A 22,080-nucleotide genomic window follows, 5' to 3' on the forward strand; every position below is an offset into this window, starting at 1 on the left:
TGGTAGTGCTTGGTGTTTTTTGGGGTTTTTTTTTTTTTTTTTTTTTTTTTTTAAAAGAGCTGGAGCTGGCCTGTACGGGGAGTGAGCAGGGGGTACAGGGCTCGTGCAGAGCCCCCCATGCAGCATGGGGCAGTGGGGGGCAGCAGAGATTGTCCCCTGCCTGGCGGCACCTGCTGTTTCGGGGCTTTTTTTTTTTTACAAGTGCTGGGAGCTGGGGTAGCCATTGCCAGGCTGGGAGAGCAGGTGGGGGATGGGCCTGGCCTGGCTGATTCAGAGATTCAGCTGAATCGAATTGGGACCATGATTTGAATCACTGAATCAAATCACTGTTCCCTGAATCGGCCGAATCCGAAGCAAATACTGGCCGCTTCGCACAGGCCTACTAACCAGCGTGCTCATTTGAATGGATGAACACTTTTTAATTTTAGCAGACCTTGACATCAGGGGTTCCTACCTTTTTTGAAATTCATTCTCAGTTACTTCCAGCAGAACGAGTTCCTTGACCTGCATAATGAAACCCATAAAATTCCTCAAATCATTTTCTCCTTCCTTGAAGACTATAGTAATCTTAGTCATCCTTTGGCTCCATTTTTTGTCTTTTAGCTCTTCCAGTCTTTCCTACCCTAACTGTGCAAGCATTTCAGTGTTCAGTAATCACTGAAGCAGTTGGCTTCAGAGGAATATCCCCAGAGGGACGTGCTGTTTTTTGGGACATCATGGGAGGGAGTTAAGAGACGTTGTGAGCACTTTTATATATTAAAATACCATTCAATAACTTGCTGTAAACTTTTAAAATGTTAGCTCAAGCTCAGTATTTTTGGAAAGTTAAAATTCTGGGTCTCTCAGCAGTTGTGTTCTGTATAAAGGACTACAAAGGCCTTAAAATTAAAATAGCACACAGCGCAGCACCTTTTTAAAAGTCAGTCATGTTTGTGCATGTAACGTGGTTATGGCTGCTCTGCTGTGGAACAGTGATACCCATGCAGTCTGGAAAATAGTTTGCTAGTCTGTGAGATGCTGTGTGTGTGTCAAATGCCATTTATCATTCAAACTAGATAGCCTGTTAACTTGTTTATGTAGATTTATTCTGGTTTTATTAATGCACGAAATCATATCGTATTGCATTGGTGCCATTCTATTAATCAAATGTGGACTGGCCATACTTTCTCTCCAGAACTGTCTTATCCCTGGAGCGAATAAAACCCAGGAAATAAAACAAGCCTCAAAGTACAGATTGCATCTTATTATAAAAGTACAGAGTTTTGAGGATTTGCTTGGCATTTTTATAACCAGTTTGACAAACACCATTCTGTATGTAAAATAGCAACTACCTGATTTTTGGGAAGATTTCAGAAAGCAGCTAGGTGAATGGAGGCTAATCTGTTTGTTGAGCCCATTGCTGCTGATAGCTTTTGTTGAAATTGGATCCAGCAAAATGTTTTTTTGCTGTGCCCCACACACTGGTGGAAACCCTCCCTATATTCACCCCAAGTGGCTAACAGTTTTTAACATTGAGGACTATGTAGTTTCCAAGACTGGCTTCTCAAAATACTCCCCCACAAATTACAGCAGCTATATTTCAGATTGAGACCTGAGGGTAGCTCCTTTTGCAATCCGGCGACTGTATTCATCATATCAGTAAGTCAAGTGCTGTTAGGGAGTTTGTGAAATGCCTTATCTCCAAAGAGAGCCCACTCATAAACCTATCACACAGAGAAGCAACCTCAGAGCTCCTAAGTGTGCAAAAGTGAAATTGGGTACTCGTGCCCTCTCCTTTGAGTCCAGGTAGCTAAATATTCAAGAATCAGAGAAAATGGATGTGTTCAAAGAGAAGTATTTGGGAGAGGAGCATTTCCCTGTCCCTGTTATTTTATAAAAAATGTTTGAGATCCTCATTTTTCTGCTGTTCCAGTTCCCATTACTAGTGAAAGTTGCTGGTTGGAGGCTTTTTGTATGGAACCACATACCCTGTTTTTTGTAGCCTTCAAGGGAAGGATTTGTTTTTATGGCCTCTATTGTGAAGAATTAAATACCTTCAACCTGTTTCTCCATCACCAAAACAAATGAAAAATGACTGCAGGACAAAAAGGCTTTTAGATATTTTTAGATATTGGCATCTCCCTTGTAGGATGCTTGAGGGGGGGAAAAGCATAGTTTAATTTGATGGTATCTTTGGATATAATGCAGCTGTAAATAATTAGTTTTTATGTGTTATACAGCACAGTGGTATGAAACTCACAGACCAGATCAGTTGTCTCTGCTTTTCCACTAATTCTGTTGTCTCTTAAATTTAAAAACAATGTACAGGTTCTCACACACTTTTTAACTGAGAATAACATATCTGTATGTATTCAAAATAGCAATGCTCCACTTGAAGTTCACTTTACTGTAGAAGAAAATCTGATTTGATATTGTCTGTGAATTTGGTAATTAAAATATTTGTTATGTTGGAAGTTTAGATACTGGAAGAGCCATGACTGGGCGCTTAGAGCCTTGCATGTAGGTTCATGTATGCTAGGGGTGGCCGACCTGTGGCACACATGCGACAAGTAGCACAGGCAACCTCTGTGTATGTCACACAACATATTTGGGAGGGAACATGGCACAGTGGCAGATAGGGCAGGCAACAGAAAGTAGAGCAACAGATCAGGAAGGGGATCACAGTAGCATTCAAGCAGGGTTCAGGGCTAATTTGTGGTATACCTGCCAAAAAAGTTGGTCCTCACTGATATACAGATAGATTCTAATGGATAGTAAGAGCTGTTTCACAGGTTACTGAGGCTATTTCCATTTCTCTAACTGTCTTGGGAGATCTTTGCATCACAACTCATTGACCTTTTTGCAGGAAAAGAGCATTCTGTTTATTGAGTAATCCTGAAGTATCAGGATTTAATTTAAATCCAAAGCCCTTGGAGGCCGTTGAGAAGATGGAAGAGGGACTGAATGCTATGACATTGCTTGAGGGCATGTTTTTATGTTCTTTGATCTGTGTTCTTCCCTTGAAAGCTAAGTGAGGACTGCGGTGGCTAGCACAGATGAGTGTCAAGTTCACTGGTTGGTGTTCACATGTGTTGTTTTCCTTGTGGGAGGCTCAGAAAACCATTAGGAAGGAGAGGATAATTAGTTAGTAGGTACAGCATTTTGTAAATCACTTCACATCCTACACTGTTTTATTTTGTTTGTATGCCAGATCTTCCTGTACAACAACAGATACAAGTACAAAGCCACGTAAACAAACACAAGCCCTAAGAAGATTATGTAAGCTTTGCCAAATGATGTTGGCATGCACGCCAGGCAAGGCTACAAAAGGGAACGAGAACTCCTTCTACTCAAAGGAGATGGAAAACTGTAACTATTAAGAAGTCCCATTGAGTGACACTGTGTAAAGCTGACAGGTAGTGGGAGCTGGCAGTCGGACATGAATAGGCAGTGTTGTAGTCACTTCGGGTCTCTTGCATAGCCAAGGAATCTTTAAGGTGAACCATAGAGTTTTAAAAGCATCCCAGCATAGTAACAGCTTGTATGTAAACAAATGATAAATAACTCTGCCAACAGCTGTCTTGGGATGTTGAAGGAGTGCATCAGTAGCTAACATATATATGTGCATGCTCTGGTGTGGTTTATAGCCTTTGAGAGTTCAGCTCATTAATTTTAAATTGCATTTTTTAAATCTTTTCAAACCCTTTTGGGGATTTTGTTTGCTGTCTTTTCTCAAGCTTCTTTCTGCTCAGACAATTAATTCAGGCTGAGGTGCTCTTTTAATAATCCATTTCAAACAAATTTTGTTTTGCTTTCCTATCTTAATATAAGTGCTGCTATGTTTGTGCTTGGGATGCTACAAGGGAAGTTTGAAGTACAGAGTGTGTCTTGTGTTGCGGTGGTTTACAAACAGTGGTTTAACATCGCTACTCAGCCGTTTCAGGCAAAAATTATATTAATGTGGAGGTGGAGTAGAGAGTTCATATCAATCATTTAGAGTAAAATGCATTACCTAGATGTTGTAATTATCCCCAAACCGAGCATTATTAAGCTAAGAAATTTGGGTATAACGTTATATTTAAAAGGGATCTGCATGTCTTGAGTCTGGAAATTAGCAGGTAAGACATCAGTGGAACTTTAACATTGTCCTATAGTGCCTGTATGTACTTTTGCATAACTGAAAGTAATTCCTTCAGCAGAGGCTGAAAAATAATGAACTCTCTCAGGGTGTGTATAATCCCAGAGTATCTTAAACTGAGTTTAAAGACATGTTTTCTACATGCATATAAATTTTTCCTCTCTGTCTCTCCCCATCATGCTGTGACTGCTGCGTTTGCTGCTGTTACCTTGCATTTGCCTACTTCAGCTTGTTCAGATTTCTTTGTAATTAAATCTGTAAGTCTGGATTTCCTGCCTTTATATTATTCCTTTTGGAAACATTGCAATGTCCCTGCAATACAGTTTACCTTAGGTAACTAATACATAGTCTCAACTTTCAGCCCTTCTTAAATTAGTTTTTCTCTGTGAATGTCTTGCTTGCCTTGGTGTTTTCTTTATAATTATTAAAGTTGTACACATAAGCATTAAAATGACAAGCCAAAAAAGAATGATTGTGACATTTCTAATAATGTTAAGACAAATGACATCAACTTTAAATCTCTTTCTCTTTTACATCTTTTCTCTTGAAGTCCATTTGGCTAGCCCATTTTGACTTTTCCTGGTTTGTGATACTAATTTTGCAGTTGTTCTTTGTATCTCCAGAACAAAGAAAGTAGGCATAGAATATATTTCAGTTTTCTTTGTCTTCTGTTTATATCCTGGCACCAGTACCACGCACACTCCCTTTTTCGTCCCTTCTGCATCCTGTGTGTTCCATTGCTCTCAGTGCAATGAGTAGCTTTTGCAAATAATTTCTCGGATTAATGGTCATTGTTATTTTTAAAAAATTGAAGTTATACTTAAGAGGATGAACAATGGCATTTACTGCTTCTGTGACTGTTATGAAAAATTGCCATCTTTTCACAAGGCTGCCATCTTTTATGAGAGTTAAGACTGAGCCTGTTGTGGCTGTATACAAGTAAAAGATGCCCTCTTTCAGAATGGACGCTGTTTTTAGTGGCAGTGGAGCCAAGGTGCTCTCAGGGTAAGGTGATGGCCCCTACTGCTGTTGGTGGTATAGTAGGGACCCTATGAGAAGCAAGTGAAGGACACTGTGTGTACCGTTTAGCTTCAATTTCATTAAGAACAGTAGGAGGTAGCAGCTGTTTCAAAAGAGGAGTTCTGCTTTTTAGGACTGAGGAAGATTTTTATTCTTTAGCTTCTGTGAAAGGAACAATTTATCATTCTGTAGAGTAAGAATATTATAAAGAATTAATGACCATTAAGTCTAAGACATTTCTTCTACTTTACCTTATGCACAAGATTTCAGTGCACATTAAGTAAATGGAAAGTTTGAAGACGCTGCATTATTAAGGCCATTTAATAAATTTTCGAAATGTCCCATTTGTATGTTAATTTTTTTTTTTTTTTTTAATCCCTGCTCCCTCCCCCCCTCCTCCCCACTGTTTTCATATAGCAAGTACTGCAATGTTAGGAAGGTTTCACTGGGTGTGTTGTATATAACAGGCTGAATCCCTACTTCGGCTGCGTCCAGATGAACACAGCCATACAGTATGTGGTGCCACAGACCCATCTGCAGCGCCACACACCACACATTCGGGCATTACTTCTGCTTGTACCTTGCAGCGTGGGTTTTTCTATTTTTTGTTTTTAAAACCCTTGGAGGTCTTTGAGTCAAAAAACCTGCGTGGAAAAAATGGGGCAGCCCATGTGGTGGCAGTGCACACCACCCAAAATTGGAGCCTGGCTGGCCGGAGCCATTCTCCAGTTGCTAGCTAGGTTCCTAGTTGCAGGAACACTGCGGCTACAGGTTTGCTGGTCCCCAGGACCCCAGGTAAGGCTGCTGAGGTCAGCACAGTCACTGGCCCCAGCCTCCCCTACCCCACACAGGGTAACTTGTTGTGTGCCAGAGCACATGCGGCACAGGCATTCCCCAGGGACAAGATGTGCCACTGCTGCTTGTCCATGGAGAACAAAATGTCTGTGCTTATCTGGACGCAGCCTTTGAGAACAAAACCAACAGTACATAACTTTGGAGCCATGACCACTGTGCTCATAATTATGTTTGGCAAATTCTCTTCATCCCATCCAAGCCTAAAGTGAGGAGTTGCATGAAGCTGACAGGTTTCTAAATACTATTTTCTTTGTGCTAAGGCTTTTAGACTGATTTAGGTTCCCTATTTAACAAATTTTGGATGACCTGGTTTTGAGGCACTTTTATTTAATACTTGAGCACACTCTCTTAAAGCTGTTAGGTAGTATATGGATAGAGACAAATCAAAATAATGATGTACACTAATTTTTCCTTGTTCTTAAGCCATTATTAGAGTAAAAAGGCAGCTAGGTGTTAATTGCTCATCATTAATAGACTGCAGTCATAGAGACCTGGTTGATGCAATAAAAACCTGTTAACATTTCCAGTTGACTACCAAAAACTCATTCATTAAATTGTATAAAAGAGATAGAAGGGAAAAGTTTCATCTAATACACTCATATATTCTTGAGAAAAGAAGGATTATTATTATTATTTAATTGAGAAAATAATTATGAACTTAATTTAAAACTGCCAAACAATTAGGAAGAGGTAATTTGCATATTTAGGTGGCTTGTGTAAATATGAGCCAAGTAATACATATGCATAGTAAAGTTTTAAGAACTTCTTCACGGTAAGGGTTGCCAGAACCTGGAATGGGCTTCCAAGGGAGGTGGTGCTCTCCGCTACCTTGGGGGTGTTTAAGAGGAGACTGACAAGCACCTGGCTGGGGTCATCTGACCCCAGCGCTTTTTCCTGCCCAGAGCAGGGGGTCGGACTCGATGATCTATTGAGGTCCCTTCTGACCCTAACAACTATAAAATTATGTGCTTAGAAACCAGATACAGAGTTTGAAGTTGTTTTTGTTCCATAATACCTTCTGTAACAGTTGTTATTTGTGACTTACATTGTTGTGTTCTTTGTTTTTTATAGGATTCTAGGTTGAGCAGAGTACCTCTCTTGTCCTCATCGTTTTATTTTTAATGTTGGAAGAGAATGTCTTTTATAGTAAATGCTATTACAGTGCAGTTTCAGTACATGGCTCACTTGTACAATGTTTTTGTCCTTTTAGAACATGAATTCAGTGTTTAAGACCATTCTGGACTTGACGTATCCAATAACCTCCATGTTCTCTGGAGCTGCTTTTAACAACAGCATCAGCAATATCTTCAAAGATAAACAGATAGAGGTAACTTGTTTATTTGCCAAATGTATTTTAAAAAACGGTCTCATTCTGTTAGCCTGTATAAGAGAAACCTACTTCTAGGGACTTTGGGTTGACTTTCTGTATACTGTAACTATTAACATATTGTTGTGTGAGCCTGGGTGGAGGAATTGGTCTGTTGTCATTTTAATAGATTTAAAAACCACCTGTGTGATGAGCAAAATTTGTTTGGATCGCAAATAAATCCAGTTAGCAAGGAGCCTGAATCAGGACCATGTGACCTCTAAATAGTTTTGTCCTATTGCTTAGTTTGTCCAATCAACTTTTTCTGTTGTTTGTTTGTTTTGCCTACAAGACAAGTTTCAATGACCTTTTTATTGTCATTTTGTAGTGCTCTGTAAGCTACCAGTGAAATTAGTCACATCTGAAAAGGGATCTCATCCTTAAAAAAAAAAAAAAAATGTTGTTTTGCTATACAGAGTGAATAAGGCTATGAGTGAACAGTTGTTCCGCTGTTAAATGGGAAGATTTTTAGGGCTAGTGCTTTTAGTTTGTGTATTGTGCAACACCAGTTGTATTGCTGATCTTTTAATAATAATTTGCGTTGAAAACATGGTGTTTCGGCCCAATAGGATAAGCATTTGTCTGGGATGATTTAGGAATAGCTCATCCTGCATCGTGCAGGGGATTGGATCAGATGTCCTTTTAGACCCAATCCAACTCTACAATTCTAGGATATCACCAGGCTTCTAAACTTGGTTTAAACACTGTTTGGTAGGAAAATGTGTAGTATTTGGTGACTGGAGGTTTAATGTTACTCCGTCAGATTAAAGTGGATGGAGCACCTGCTTCTATAAAATTGCTCAGATCTTCCAAGAGATGCTGAGCACTATCTGTTCTCCGTAGACTGTTACAACTGGAAGGACCTAGCACCTGTAGGCCATAGGGCAAGTCAAGAGCAGTAAGAGTTCATATCTGCAAATCTAAAGTTCTGTGGAAAGCACCAGTGCATCACAACATTTGAAATCTGGTCAAGAACATCCTGGGATAGACGGAAATAGTACAACCTGCAATAGTACATAAAAAAAGCATGTAGGATGGTACACCCGAAACCTGGTACATACCTGGGAAGGTTTGTACGAATGTTGTAATTAAGTTAATTCATTAATCAACAAATTAGAAGGTATGTAGTATCAACATGATTGATCATGTGTGGGCAATGGGTTTGACATAGGTGCTTCTAAGTTAAAAAAAGAGTGGAATACAAACACACTTTAGAATTGTGTTTAACCCTGCATTATTCATGTTGTGAGGCAGTTTGATCACCTAGCTGGTAGCATGAATTAAAGGCTACACCAAGTTCAGGCTACTCGCTGAATAGACCCTGCCTGTTTATTTGACCTGGGTTGCCATAGGACCTAACAGGTCTGTGGGGGCAACAGCAGTACCTCTTGTAAGTACAGTACCTGGTGAATTTCTCTTAGAGCCCAGTTCTGCACCATTTCTCTGAAGAAAAATGGATGCTGGAATAAAGACAAATATACTTAGGTCAAGGGGAAGTGCAGGCTCTGTTGAAATCATTAGCAATACTCCTGTTGATTTCAGTGGGTTAGAGTTTTACCTCTGCTGGGGTGAAATCGCATACAGTTGTGATAGAGCATGTTTCTTCCATACATAGCATCGCTATTGAAATCTCTTCTTTAGGAACTTAAAACTGTGACTCATTTGTTCTTATTGTGTAAAAAATACCTACGTTTGTGGCATAAAGCAAAACATATTTGGGTGAGGGTGTGTTAGCTTTGCCTGTGCCAGGTATTGTAAGCTGAATCCTGCAGTCCTGTCTCATTGTCTGAAGAAGCACCTGTGTCAGAAGAGGTGAGACTTCCACCAGAAGTGAGAGAGAATAGTTTAGGGTAGCTTTGGGAGAAAAAGGAAGAGACTGCAGCAACTTTTACTATATATGACAGCTGTTACAACCACAGGAATTGACAGAGAGAACTGGACTGCCCCATTATCACTTCTCAACAGACAGACACATTGCTTTCCTGACAGACAGATACAATTTTTCTTTGTCAGCACTTGTTAACTAGTCATTCTAGTAAAGAAACGGAGACTGGAAATGTGTATACACAGGACTGGAAATGTTTAAAGAACATCTCTTAAATGTAACTGAAGCTTACATGAAGGAGCACTTCCACTTTGAAATCTTGCTTTAAAACAAGGGTTTGCAAATTCCCCCCCCGAAGTTTTTGGTACAGTATGTTACTAACTCTTTAAAAATTCTCCTCTACTGAGGCATCCACTTCTTCTCATTGGTTATTGTTTAAGACGTGTTCTGTTGTCATTGGTGTTGCTGTAAAGTATCAGAGACCCAGAAGGGATAAATAAGGATTTTTGCAAGCAGATTCTTTGTCACATTACTATACTCATCAGCTTCACTCTTGGAGCCTGTCTGCCTACCCAGTATATCTGAGACCCATAATTTTCTGTGCCAGGCCCTCAGCTTGGGGGGAGAGAATGGGAGTTGCATGCTCTGTATCCCACTACCTATTGATTTCAGTGAGTCAGAATTTTACCCTTTTAAAAGTAAAATTTCATGCAGCTGTCATAGAGCACATTCCTTCTATATAGAGCATGTTTCTTCACTGTATATGGATGAAATGTCCTCTAGCATAATTGCATGGAATTTTAACCCAGAAAGGGTAAAAATCTGACCCACTGAAATCAATGGGTACTGGGCGCAGAGAATGCCACTCCTATTTCATCCCCCCAGCTGATGTCATAACAGGCAGAACAGCACTGACCCTCCATCAGCTCCTTCACACCACCTCTTGCTTGAGAGCTGGAGCTGGTATGTGTTTAGTTCATATGCCCTCATCAGTCTTCTCTATCATGGATAGCTTAGCTTAAGTATTTAGTAGTACTAATAGTAGTACCATTCTTTTCATTGCTAGCTCTCACCAAAAGGGGGATTCTTTCTTTCTTACTAAATCTGCTCTCTGGCAGTTTTCACTTGAAGTCTTCAGGTTACCAGTATTGCCCATCTTCTGGGGTAGCTTTACCTATTAATGACTCCAGACCCACCACAACTTCGCAATAGGCATATCAGAGAAAGATTCAAAGACAATATGCAAGTCCTTTAAGAAAATAACCTGGGGATCTAGACAGGTAAGTTTGAGAAGGTATCTTTTCAAGCAATCTGTATACTCCTCTCCAAAAGGTGGGCCTTTTTTCCCTGAGCACCATCAGATTAACTAACTGGTCTGTATTCACATTTTGAGAGAAAAGAAGGCATTCTTCATCTCCAGGACCTTCTCACAAGCCATTTAAATTGCTAGCTAAGTTGGAACGTTTAAAGATCTCTTCAAGATCAAGATGACATTCTGATCCCCATCCTACCATTGAGAAACCTATACATGGTGCCTCCTGTCCTAAGGTAAGAGCAAGAATTGAGGCTGGTGCCCCAGTAGTCTTGTCTCTAAAATGCCAGTATTCTGGACCATTGACTCAAAATTGCCATTGTCAGCACTGTTATGGCCACTTTCCACTGATATACCAGCAAACTTTACGTTTGGATTACCTTTTGTGTAACTATTGCCCTCTGAGGTGGCTGCACCTATTCTAGGCAAGTCATGGCAGCTCTCCTCATTAAACATTTGCTTGAGGGTACAAGAAATATGTGGAATGGAGCAGGAAACCCATCTTTACAGAAAGCTTTGTAGCTCCAGTGCACTGGATTAGCATGTCTTTGGAGTGAGCTACACAACATATCTTGAAGAAAAGTAGTTAACAAATAGCAGAGTAATTGTGGTTTTAGTTTGAATATCTGTTGTGAGCCTCAGCAGAAAGAAATATAGATCTTCATCCTGTTTGTTCAGCATAAAATTTCATAGATTTCATAGACAGTTGGGCCGGAAGGGACCCCAGAGGATCATCGAGTCCAGACCCTGCCCCAGGGACAGGAAGTCAGCAGGGATCATAGGATCCCAGGAAGATAAGCATCCAAATGTGTCTTGAAGGTGTTCAAAGTGGGTGTTTGAACCGTCTCTGGCGGCAATCTATTCCAAACCTTGGGGGCTTAGACAGTGAAGAAGTTCTTTCTTAGGTCCAGCCTGAATTGGTTACAGTGGAGTTTGTGATCATTCAATCTTGTCATCCCTTGCGGGGCTCTGGTAAACAGACGTTCCCCCAGATCCTGATGAGCACCCCGATAAACTTTTAGGTGGCCACCAGATCACCCCTGAGCCTGTGCTTTTCCAGGCTGAAGAGTCCCATGGCTCTCAGCTTCTCATCATAAGGTCTGCTTTCCTGACCTCTGATCATGCACGTGGCTCTCCTCTGCACCCTCTCAAGCTTCTCCATGTCCTTTTTGAATTGTGGAGCCCAAAACTGGACACAGTACTCCAGCTGTGGCCTCACCAAGGCCAAGTATAGCGGGAGAATGACGTCCCGGGATTTGCTTGAGAAGCATCTATGGATGCAAGCCAGCATTTGCTCACTTTACTAGCCGCAGCATCACATTGAAGGCTCATGTTCATCTTATGGTCATCCATGACCCCCAAGTCCCTTTCATTTGTAGTGCTACCCAACGTAGCACTACCAAGCCTATAAGCATGCTGCAGGTTTTCCCTCCCAAGGTGGAGAACCTTGCATTTTTTGGTGTTGAACACAATCAGGTTCTCATCCACCCATTTCATGAGTCTGTCCTGATCTGCCTGGATCACCCTCCTATCCTCAGGTGTGGATGCTTTACCCCAGAGTTTGATGTCGTCGGCAAACTTGGCCAGTCCGCTTCTGACACCAATGTCCACATCATTGATGAAGATGTTAAATAGTATAGGCCCTAGGACAGAGCCTTGTGGGACCCCACTGGTCACAGTGCACCAAGACGATTGACTCCCGTCAACCACCACCCTCTGGGTCCTACCGTGGAGCCAGTTCACCAGCCAGCAAAAATATTTGTTTTAGTGCCAGATTTTTAAATACACCAGGCTTATGTATCCGTCTCCATCATCAGGGATTTGTGTGTAGCTTTTTGTGCATCAAGATGAAAATGTCTCTTCAGTTCCCATGTTAGAATTGGGTTTCAGGTTAACCCCAGTGTAACAGATGATAGTAAATTTGCCTTTTCCTATATTACAGGATCTTTGGATTCCTTATTTCACTATCACAACGGACATCACTGCCTCAGCAATGAGAGTCCATACAGATGGTAAGTTATCTGCAGTGGTCTCTCGAGTCTGGTGCAATGTCTCAGTGCCAGCTTTGGTTCCTGTATTGTTTCATTCCTGCCCATCTTTTAAAATTTTCCTCTCAGTGCTAAATGCTGAACATCACAACCCATAGTTGCATGCAGATAACAAGGGATTTTACTCCTCTGGGAGAGATTGCAATGGGCAGGATGATTCACTCCATGGGGAATTCATTCATCAGTTGATACAACTGTAAAACCTTCAGATTTCTGTGAAATGCAAAAACTTTATTGCATAAATAAGAATTAATTTTTAAAGTAGTGAACTTTAAAATAAAAATCTTTCTGAATATAGTATTGCAGTAATTAATTGTATGTTGTTGCTGTGATGGTCCGGGAAATATGCGAGAGGCAAGAATTCTTGTGAGTGATATCAAATAAGTAAAAGGTATAAAAGAAATTCAGGTAGCCAATAGACAGGAGGGATGCAGTAAAACCCTGATAATGGAAGAACAAGATCATTCAGGAGGGTCACTCATTCTTACCTTTGAAGTGCAGAGGTTAGCAAGTATCAAGTGTGTTGTAATGGACTGTGAAGTCATTGTCTACTTTAAATCCCTTAAGGAAGAAATGAGTATGCTTCCAAACCAGGGAGACCAAACTGGGGAGTGTTCCAACATGATTGCTTGTGGAGTAGCAAAGAGTTTAGCCATTATTCAAAAGAATGCTGTTTCCTGCCTTGCCAGATGATTTTCTTTTTTGAAAGGAAATGGTGAAATCTGTGTGCTGATTGTTTGTACAGAGGGACTTCAGCCATTTGCTGTTTTTCTCATTAAAACTTACCCATCTGATTCTCACTCCTTCCTTTGGAAAATGGAAGCCAGATTTGCAATTAAAAATGATGTCATAGGAAAGTTTCTGTGTAACAAGGTGTTCTGCCCTATTAATTCTGAGGCCACTCAAAACTGTTTAGGTGTCAGACCCAACTGGGAAGGGGCTCTGTCATCCTTCTGTTGTGTGTACAGCTTGGTTGGAAGGTAGCTGTATGGAGGAGAGACACTTTGGTGTAAAGCTGGGGATTGATTGGAAGGGTATACTCTTTCAAGAGAGAGACAAGGGGAAAAGTCTCTAGGAGCGTGGGAAGGCAGGGGAACTGCTTTGTTTAGGTTTGAGTTAATTTAAGAGAGCCCTGGGAGAAGGTTATGAAAGGGACTTAGGCATCGTGCCGAGCTTTTTCTGGGCTGGTCAGAGAGTACACCAGCTCTATGTTTCTCTAACAGTGAAAGCCAAATGGGCTCTTGAGTGCCAACATTTCTCTCATATGGATTGCTTTCCATTCATTGAAACATAATGAGTAACCACTTAATGTTAATTGAAATCGATTTTATGGTGAGTGTTTGTTCAAAACCAGAGATCTTATCTTGGGGGAGCTGTTCATAGAGGGGTCTCTAATGTCATAGAGGAGCCCATCTCTGAAATATTGGTTATAAAGACATATTATAAAATCAATAGGCAGCCTCTTATGAATGTTGGCTTCTGCAAGAACATCTTCCCTAGGCATTGTACCGGTTTTCTCAATTCAAATGCTTGGCATTTGAGAATGAGATTTACTTTTTTTAAAGGACTACTTTTTAAAGTAACAACAAAAGAAACCCTCAGACTTTGCTCTGACTTGTTTTTAGATAGAGGGAAAAACCAGACACCACCTCCACCTTACCCATTGTTTTGTTGTATCCTATAGATGAAACATTTGGTTGTATCCTATAGATGAGACATTTATATCTATCTCATAGAGGTGAGATATAAGCCAAACTTTCCCAATCTAGACATCCTAAGTAAACCTGCAACCAGCAGTAATGAGTAACAAACTTTTTGTCAGCACTGATGCTAATGAGCATTAGCACTTTTGATTAAGTTACAGGTTAAACCTGTTGGCAAATCCATTCCCCACTTAGAAGAAATTATTATAAAAAAAAATTCTAAATGAAAAATGTCTTGCACCCCAGTGTATCAGCCAGGTGTGAAATGTGCAGCACAAAGAGAGAACTTTGGAGAGCTGAGCTTGTAGAGGTAATATGGCAACTCTGATTTAAAGGTGATGTAATGAATATATGTCCTTTAGTGTGAGATGGTTTATTTGGAAATGCAAGGTACAAATGGCAATTTTTGGCAACCCTGTTCAGGAAAGGAATTACAAGGAGGACAAGATAGCTGAAGAAGAGCCTTAAAGCAGTACATTTTGTAGGAATCTGATCCAGTCAGTTTCTGCGTGACTAAATCTCTCAATTTCTAAGAGTTTTTAAAAAAGGTTATAATGCCTTCCTTACTGTACTATTAACAGAAATGTTCAAGAAACAACTAAAATTATTGCCAAGTACCAGCACTCTTTTATTGAGTGGAAATGTTGTTTAATGGTTATGACAACGTATATAAGGTGGATCCTGAGACCTTATCCAGTTTTCCTTAGGTTTTTCTCGTGTGATGTCAGTCTTGCAGCTGGTTATAGTGTAAGCATTGTGTTTTGGTGAAAAGGCCAGAACCAGAAGGGAGGGGGATTGTTTTGGCTTTTCCAGTGCTTGTTAGTTAGATATTTTTAAAAAATATTGATGCTCAGGGGTAGTTTGGTTTTCTACCTGAGGTGGATCACTAGGATTCTGGGAGTTTCAGGTTTTGATTTATCTCTAATTATCTCCACTTATACTCTGTGTACAAATTGTATCTGGTAGGAAGGATCCAGTGCTATGCAGGGGATAGAATTCCCTGTGTTAGGAGAAATTCATAGAGCTCTTTTCTACGTTCTTTAGCAGATGGATGCTGCAAGTGTAATTTCTCTGCCTAAGTAGGTGGCTGAAGTTGCTGAACTGACTGTGCTAATCTGAATGATTTCAGAGGGTACATGGGTAGCATAAGAGGCCAGGTTTCTACTGTATGGTGATATAGCCTCATGGAAAAAACTGTCACAGTTAGTAGTTTTGGAACTTTTAACAGCAAAGTATGGAAGAAACTTGCATAGCTTTACAGAATTGTCCTTGGAGCTGTTTAAATTCTAAACATTGGTAAACTTCAAAGGAGCAGGCCAAAAAAGTGTCCATGTATGATGTCCTGCTGATGAAGTATCTGCTGCATGTGTTATTCTTTGCAGTTTAATGTTCTCCAGCTATATTTGAGACTTTATTCCTACCACTCATTGGTCCCTTGAAAAAGACCTGTTCTTAATATTTTATTGAATCTGGAGCTGAGCAGTCTTTTTCCCAGCTGCTTTAGTAACATTCTGTAAATCAACCCTCAGGACACCATCACATTCCAAAAATCACCCAAATCATCTAAGCTACCCTATCTCTGCTCATCTTTCTCATTCTAAATCATTATGAATGCCATTCCCTCTCTTTAATTTCTATAGGGTCTCTTTGGAGGTACGTCCGTGCCAGTATGTCTCTCTCTGGTTACATGCCTCCTCTCTGTGATCCAAAGGATGGACACCTCTTGATGGATGGAGGTTATATCAACAATCTTCCAGGTAGGTGTGCAACAAAGTTGTGTACAATTCACCAAGAAGACAGATGGTAAAACTCTATCTGCAGGACCATATGTCTGTACACCATATGTTTTTAAGACCCAGGTAGACAAAGCCTTGGTAGTTCGGGATGCTCCTGATTTGAGCAGTGGGTTTGGCTGGATAACCTCCTGAGGCCCCTTCCAACCCTAATTTTCTATGATTCTATGATTGCAGATGATTCTGATCAAAACGGTTATGAAGTTGCCTTGTCCTTTGGGCCAACTGTGTTTTTTGCTTTTTTATGTGCTTTTCCAAGAAAGCCTTTTGTGATGGAACATTTATTTTACAGGCATGTTTCAAAGATATCACTTCAGGCTAATTACTAGAGCATATTCTAATGTGTATTAGGAAAGAGGGAGGAATTAAATTGCAAACTTATGGTCTGCCTCTTATCCTGAATTTATTGGAAGAACACAGTAGAAATATGAACTAAGTCTGACTCTGCAGTCATGGTGAAACAGTAGCCTCTCTTAGTGTCAAGATGCAAACTGATTTCTGTCATAAAAGAAAAAAATCACCTAATGTTCAATATTCTGTGGTTTAACTCTAGCAGGCTAATTTATTGAACCAAGATTAAAGATTCATTCAGCTCAATGCCAGGTTTTACCTATTATAATGTTTTTCCATTGTTACCTAAAACTAAATGAAGCCCTCAGATGTACACAGTGTATGTTTCTTTAGTTGCATTACCAAATATTTGCTTAGGAGAGAAGGTCAGAGTTCTTGCCACAATATGCAGTAGTCAATATGCAGTGCATAATATGCATTCATAGATTTGTAGATGCTAGGGTCAGAAGGGACCTCAACAGATCAGAGTCCAGCCTCCTGCCTGGGCAGGAAAGAGTGCTGGGATCAGATGACCCCAGCCAGATGCCTATCCAGCATTGTTGTGATGGTATGTGCAAACCCCATAGTTAGGACCTCCCACCACATGCCACCTGAAACAGGTGTTGGGCAGAGATGGAGGAGGTAAAAAGGGCCAGCTGGGAGCTGTTTGAGAGGGAGGACAGGATGACTGGGAGCTGGAAACCAAGGAAGACTTTTCTGTCAGAGACCTTTTGCAGAACGGTAGGTCTGATGGAAAAGGACTGAATTGTTTAGCTGCCAACTACTGATTGAAATGGTCCAAGCATATGCTGGGCAGGAAGCATTTATTTACTTGACATTCAGAAGATCATGAGAATATTAAGGAGTTTGACATTTGAACCCTGAATGGGCAGGAGAATTCACATTTCTTTGTGGTTATTCTGAACTCTGGGACTCCAGAGGGCTTTGCCATCTCAGCCTGGAAATTGTTGGAGTCCAGGAAGATCAGCTGAAAAGCAAAATGAAACAGTTTGAGGCACTGCAACATGCGATCTACAGCTACAATTTATATACTAATAGTTTGAGAGTGCCTTAATGAAAGACCCTAAATTTGAGCAAACCAAATTATCAGGGTAATCACAATTGAAAACTACATTCAGATTTGGGAAAAAGCCCTTTTGGCCCAAAAGGGGCAGCACTACAAATACCCCTGAAATACTGGAGGAATAGACATTTGGCTTTGATACTTAAATCCATGATGAACTTCTGGAAAATGGAATAATCTAGCTATCTTTCCTTCTGTCCTTCCTGCCAAACTGCATCCTGAGATTTTAGAGTGTTTGAAGATGATGTTGGAGTTTGAATCAAGATGACATGATGCACTGGCTTGCTCAGTCACATAGACGTAAGAGTTCAGTCTCTAGGGGGAGTTTAGTTTTGATCTGGATAAGCATCTCGACTAGTCCTGTGAAGGTGTGTGCTTATTGCTATGCATAACTGTTCTGGAAACCTTGGTTACCTCTGAATCTGACCGTGGCTTCTCCTCAGACCCTGTTCTGTGAACAGTCTTTATCTCAGTTTTGTCTTTTAGGATTTTCTTAAAATCCTGTTCCTTAAACTGAAAGGGTCTTGATTGCTGTGGCCAGGCCACTCTGCACCCCTACTCCAAGAAGTGTTGCCTCATCCTGTCACCATTACTAATCTCCTGCCGGTTTCCAAGTCTATGCAGAATTTTCCTCTTGGCTTTTAAAGCTGTTTCTGGACTGAGTTCATCCTAACCTCTGACCTGTAGCTATTTCTGTACTTGTATGCAACTGCCAGCTGGTCATTCAGCCTTCACTTCTTCTGTGTCCCCTTGCATCTGCACCACTCCATCCATATAGCACTTTCTCCTGTCTTTTGAGCCACAGAATTAGTCCCAGTATTTTTTGCACTGTAGTGTCAGCGTACCCCAGCAAAAACATTCCCAAGCATGCCCTGGATGCCTGTTCCTGCTTGCCCATTTCCAACCTGGAAATAGCACAGTGTGGCCACTGCAGGAGTGTCTTTGCTAGCTACTTGCAAGCATCCTGAAAACCAAAATCTCAAGAGCAGCCACTGGGGGACTCTTGGAGTGGTTTCACTGGTGCATCTTGGTGTGGAGCAGGAGCAGGGACTCAGGAATATCTTAGCTTGGGCATACTGATGCTGGCTCTAACGTATGCTTCATCTTTGTAAAAGTCCCCCAAGGCCTGTCTTTTAGTAATTACATTTACACTGGTGTTTCCAAGTGAGTTATTAGAATGAAGAAGGATTCTAGAGAGAGTTATGACTAAATATTATACATCAATGTGAGGAACAGAATTAGAGTAGCACTATTTCCTGGTAAGTAATTCTCTCAAAATGTTTGTGCAAGTCTTTAAAGGAAATGGTATGTAAATGAGACTGTTCCATTGTATTGTACTGTGCAGCCTGTTCAGATCCTTGGCAATACAGGTCTGTACTGCCAGCTACCAGTAGCAGACAAGCAAGCACTGTAGAAGCATGGAAAGTTGGAAAATGATGATGTGGTTTTATAACCCAATAGCGGATGTTGCAAGATCCATGGGAGCAAAAGTGGTCATAGCAATCGATGTGGGTAGCCGTGATGAGACAGACCTCACCAACTATGGCGATTGTTTATCCGGCTGGTGGCTGCTGTGGAAGAGATGGAATCCCTTGGTCGAGAAAGTGAAGGTACCAAAAGCGTGTGTTTGTGACAATTTCCAGAAAGCAGACAGGAACTGCTCATTGATTACCTAAGGAACAGGAATAGGAATTGATTGCCTGGTCTCTCGCACCTTGAGGCATAAGACGATGCCTGCGGGTGGTAGAGAGCTAGACAAAATCCCAGCATGGAGGAAAATCCAATGCTGTGGAAAAATTCAATTGTCTGATGCTTGTGGAAGGAAATGCAGAGCAGGGTAAGCTTGGTTTGGTGGGAGTAAAAGAACCTTTCATTGCTGAAATTAGTTTAACATAACAAGTCTTGATGAAGTTTAGATTTGACTGATTTACAAATTAAACCAAGTGTACCTTTGCCTAGTTCACTGCATTTCTATCCCAATGTTTCTGAATGGCTGACTACACAGTCTTTTGTACTGGGCAGTAATAATAATTGTAAGATGTTTATTTGCACAATAGGCTGCTTCAGCCATAATTTTCCTCATCAAGTGAAACTCGGCAAGCTCTGATTTAATATTTATTTTCTTCCATATTCCCCTAGGTGTTGTGCATGCCTGCTGTAATCCCCCATGATCTCCCACTTTAACAGTCCTCCTTCATTAAAAACCATTGTCTGTCTGAAGGTTAGGTCCTTGTGAAGCCCATTAATGTTGCTCTTGGGTCCTCCATGGAACTATGCAGGGCACTGTATCTCTAGTGGGTTGAATGTGTTGCTTCTGGAGTACTGTGGGTTTCTCTGGGCCAGGAAGTAGGAGACTCGGATAACGAATGCCACCCAACTCTTCCCTTAGGCAGTGTAAGGCACTGGCTGTAGATAAGCAAGCTGATTAATTGATAATCCCCTCCCTGAAAGAACTCCATGCCCCTTCTGCCTTTTAAACACCTTATTTCCCTGAAATTAAAGGCTCAGTTCTGCTTGAACTGCAGATACATTCATTAGAAAAAAGTTGCTTCACTGCCATTGATGATAGAGATTGACTGTCTGACTGTCCGCAGAGTGCTCCTGGGAGACTCAGGAAGGTGTTGGGGTGTGAAGGCTTCTGCAGACTTGTCTAAGCTGTTGAGTGGACTTGATGGATGGCCCACTTCTGGCCACTGTTAATTCAGAGTATATTGTGCTAATGAAAGTTTTGTAATTCTTTTGATTTGGTGTCTGGGGCTGATTGGCAGGTGCTGAACATGGCAGAGATCCAGACGCGTCTTGCTTATGTGTGCTGTGTGCGGCAGCTGGAGATGGTCAAGAGCAGCGACTATTGCGAGTATATCCGACCACCCATTGACAGATACAGGACACTGGACTTTGGAAAGTTTGATGAAATCTGTGTAAGTGAATCTTGTTAAAGAAAGCCCTGATGTACCACTCCTTCAAAGCATTTGAGTCTTGCAGTGATCTTAAATGTATCCCAAGGGTTAACATTGGCTTTTCATTTCTGAGCCACCCATTCTAAAGCATTAGAAGTCTCTTAGCACTTAGCTGTCTCTGTGTTATGTATTTCTGACAGCTGAGCAAAGAATTGACACTGAGTATTACCATGGGAAAAAACCATGGTGATTGGTGTTGGATGAAAACCTAAATAATCATTTATCCTGATGTTTAGTCCCAGGAGCAGACTGCAATGTCCTTACTTCTTTTGCCAATTCTTTTACTCTTTGTCCCATAAGTATTCGAAATCTGAACTGTTTTGGTCAGATTTGATTGGTCTCGTAAATCATGTGGTCATGGGCAACTGGTGCCTTCTGAGTCTGGGGAGGCACCAGCGGCCAGTTGCTGACCAGGGGAGGCCAATCGCTGACCCCAAAAGCACCAACAGCAAAACCGGAAGTGCCACTGGTGCTTCTCTTAGCACCCACACTCCCCAGCTGGCACCAATCTCAGGGGGGCACTGGCCGGTGCTTCCCTCGGTGCCCCCGCTCCCCAGCAAGTGAAGGCTAATCTCAAGGGGGGGGGGGGGGGGGGGAGGGGTACATGCCCCCCACCCCCACCCTGTGTCCTCCCTATGCATTGCCTAGACATGTGGTATTGTTTCTCATCCTTGATTAATGAAGCTATCTTGTATAATCAGGTGGAAGATTTGAAGAAATCTATAGGGAAGGCTATTAATTACTCGGAGGGAGAAGTTTTAAGGATATCTGCGGCTCAGTTAACATTTCAACGCTTCTGTTAATATTATATACCATCCATGGTTCCTTTGCACCTGATGGAAAATCTTCAGAACAATATACAAAAGTCAGCAGAAGGCTGTTATTAATGAAGGAATAGTATCAGCGTCACAGATCTTCAAGGGTTCGATTTTGTCTGTATTGGCCTATGGTAAATCAGTATGGAAGTTTTGATTCCAGCTGAAGTTTTTCAGGGTAAAATAACACATAATTTAAAAATTTGAACAAGGTGTCTCTTTTCTCTAGTGTTTAACAACTTGGGTTCATTGTCACTGTGGTAGTACCATATTATTGAATTGTCCTGTTTTCCACCTACTGTAGTGCTGGCTGAATATAGTTGAGTGTTAGCTTTGTTTGTGCTGACCAACTGGGCACACTTGCTATGTTCATAATGATACCCTTTATTTTGTCTACTGCTCCGTCATTATTGGATGGCATGAAAACCTAGAGCTCAACTAACCAGCATGGTGAATAATGCTGCAGGCTGTTTCCTCAGTAGTTCTCCTAATGCTTCCATACACATTTGATGAGAGAGGTGGCATAATCAGTCTCTGAGGAATCCCATGTGAGAGGCCTGAGAGCCAAAGAACAATTGTCCCAAATCACTTTGTGGACTTCCTAGTGTGATCTGAGCACTCCATAGGTGCCTTGTGAGTGACTGCAGTTGTCCCAGTAAAACTTCATGGACAGTAGTGTCACAGTGTCTTAAAACCAGAACAAATACTTCCTTGTTGCTAGGAAAAAATCTCAGCCCTGTGGTATCCATGCATTTCACATTCCCAAACCAAACTGAAAACTTGACTGACCAGAACATAGGAAAACCAAGACAAGTACTGATTTGCCAACCCCCATCTCACTGATCTTTCCCT

General features: G+C 41.2%; 1 protein-coding gene across 4 annotated transcripts in view; it reads left to right on the plus strand.

Moving 5' to 3' along the window:
- PNPLA7 (patatin like phospholipase domain containing 7) overlaps positions 1 to 22,080 on the plus strand; it is a 269,446-nt gene that overhangs the window by 224,653 nt on the left and 22,713 nt on the right. For 3 of the 4 annotated variants that reach the window (XM_014519499.2, XM_014519500.2, XM_025203017.1), the window contains 5 exons: positions 7,203 to 7,319; positions 12,438 to 12,507; positions 15,887 to 16,003; positions 18,915 to 19,063; positions 20,222 to 20,374. In XM_014519499.2, coding sequence (XP_014374985.1) covers positions 7,203 to 7,319; positions 12,438 to 12,507; positions 15,887 to 16,003; positions 18,915 to 19,063; positions 20,222 to 20,374 — 606 coding nt within the window. The remainder of the gene's footprint in view (positions 1 to 7,202; positions 7,320 to 12,437; positions 12,508 to 15,886; positions 16,004 to 18,914; positions 19,064 to 20,221; positions 20,375 to 22,080) is intronic. The other variant, XM_025203018.1, reaches the window with a different exon arrangement.

Source organism: Alligator sinensis, unplaced genomic scaffold (genome assembly GCF_000455745.1).
Source record: "Alligator sinensis unplaced genomic scaffold, ASM45574v1 scaffold235_1, whole genome shotgun sequence".
Classification (NCBI taxonomy): Eukaryota; Metazoa; Chordata; order Crocodylia; family Alligatoridae; genus Alligator; species Alligator sinensis.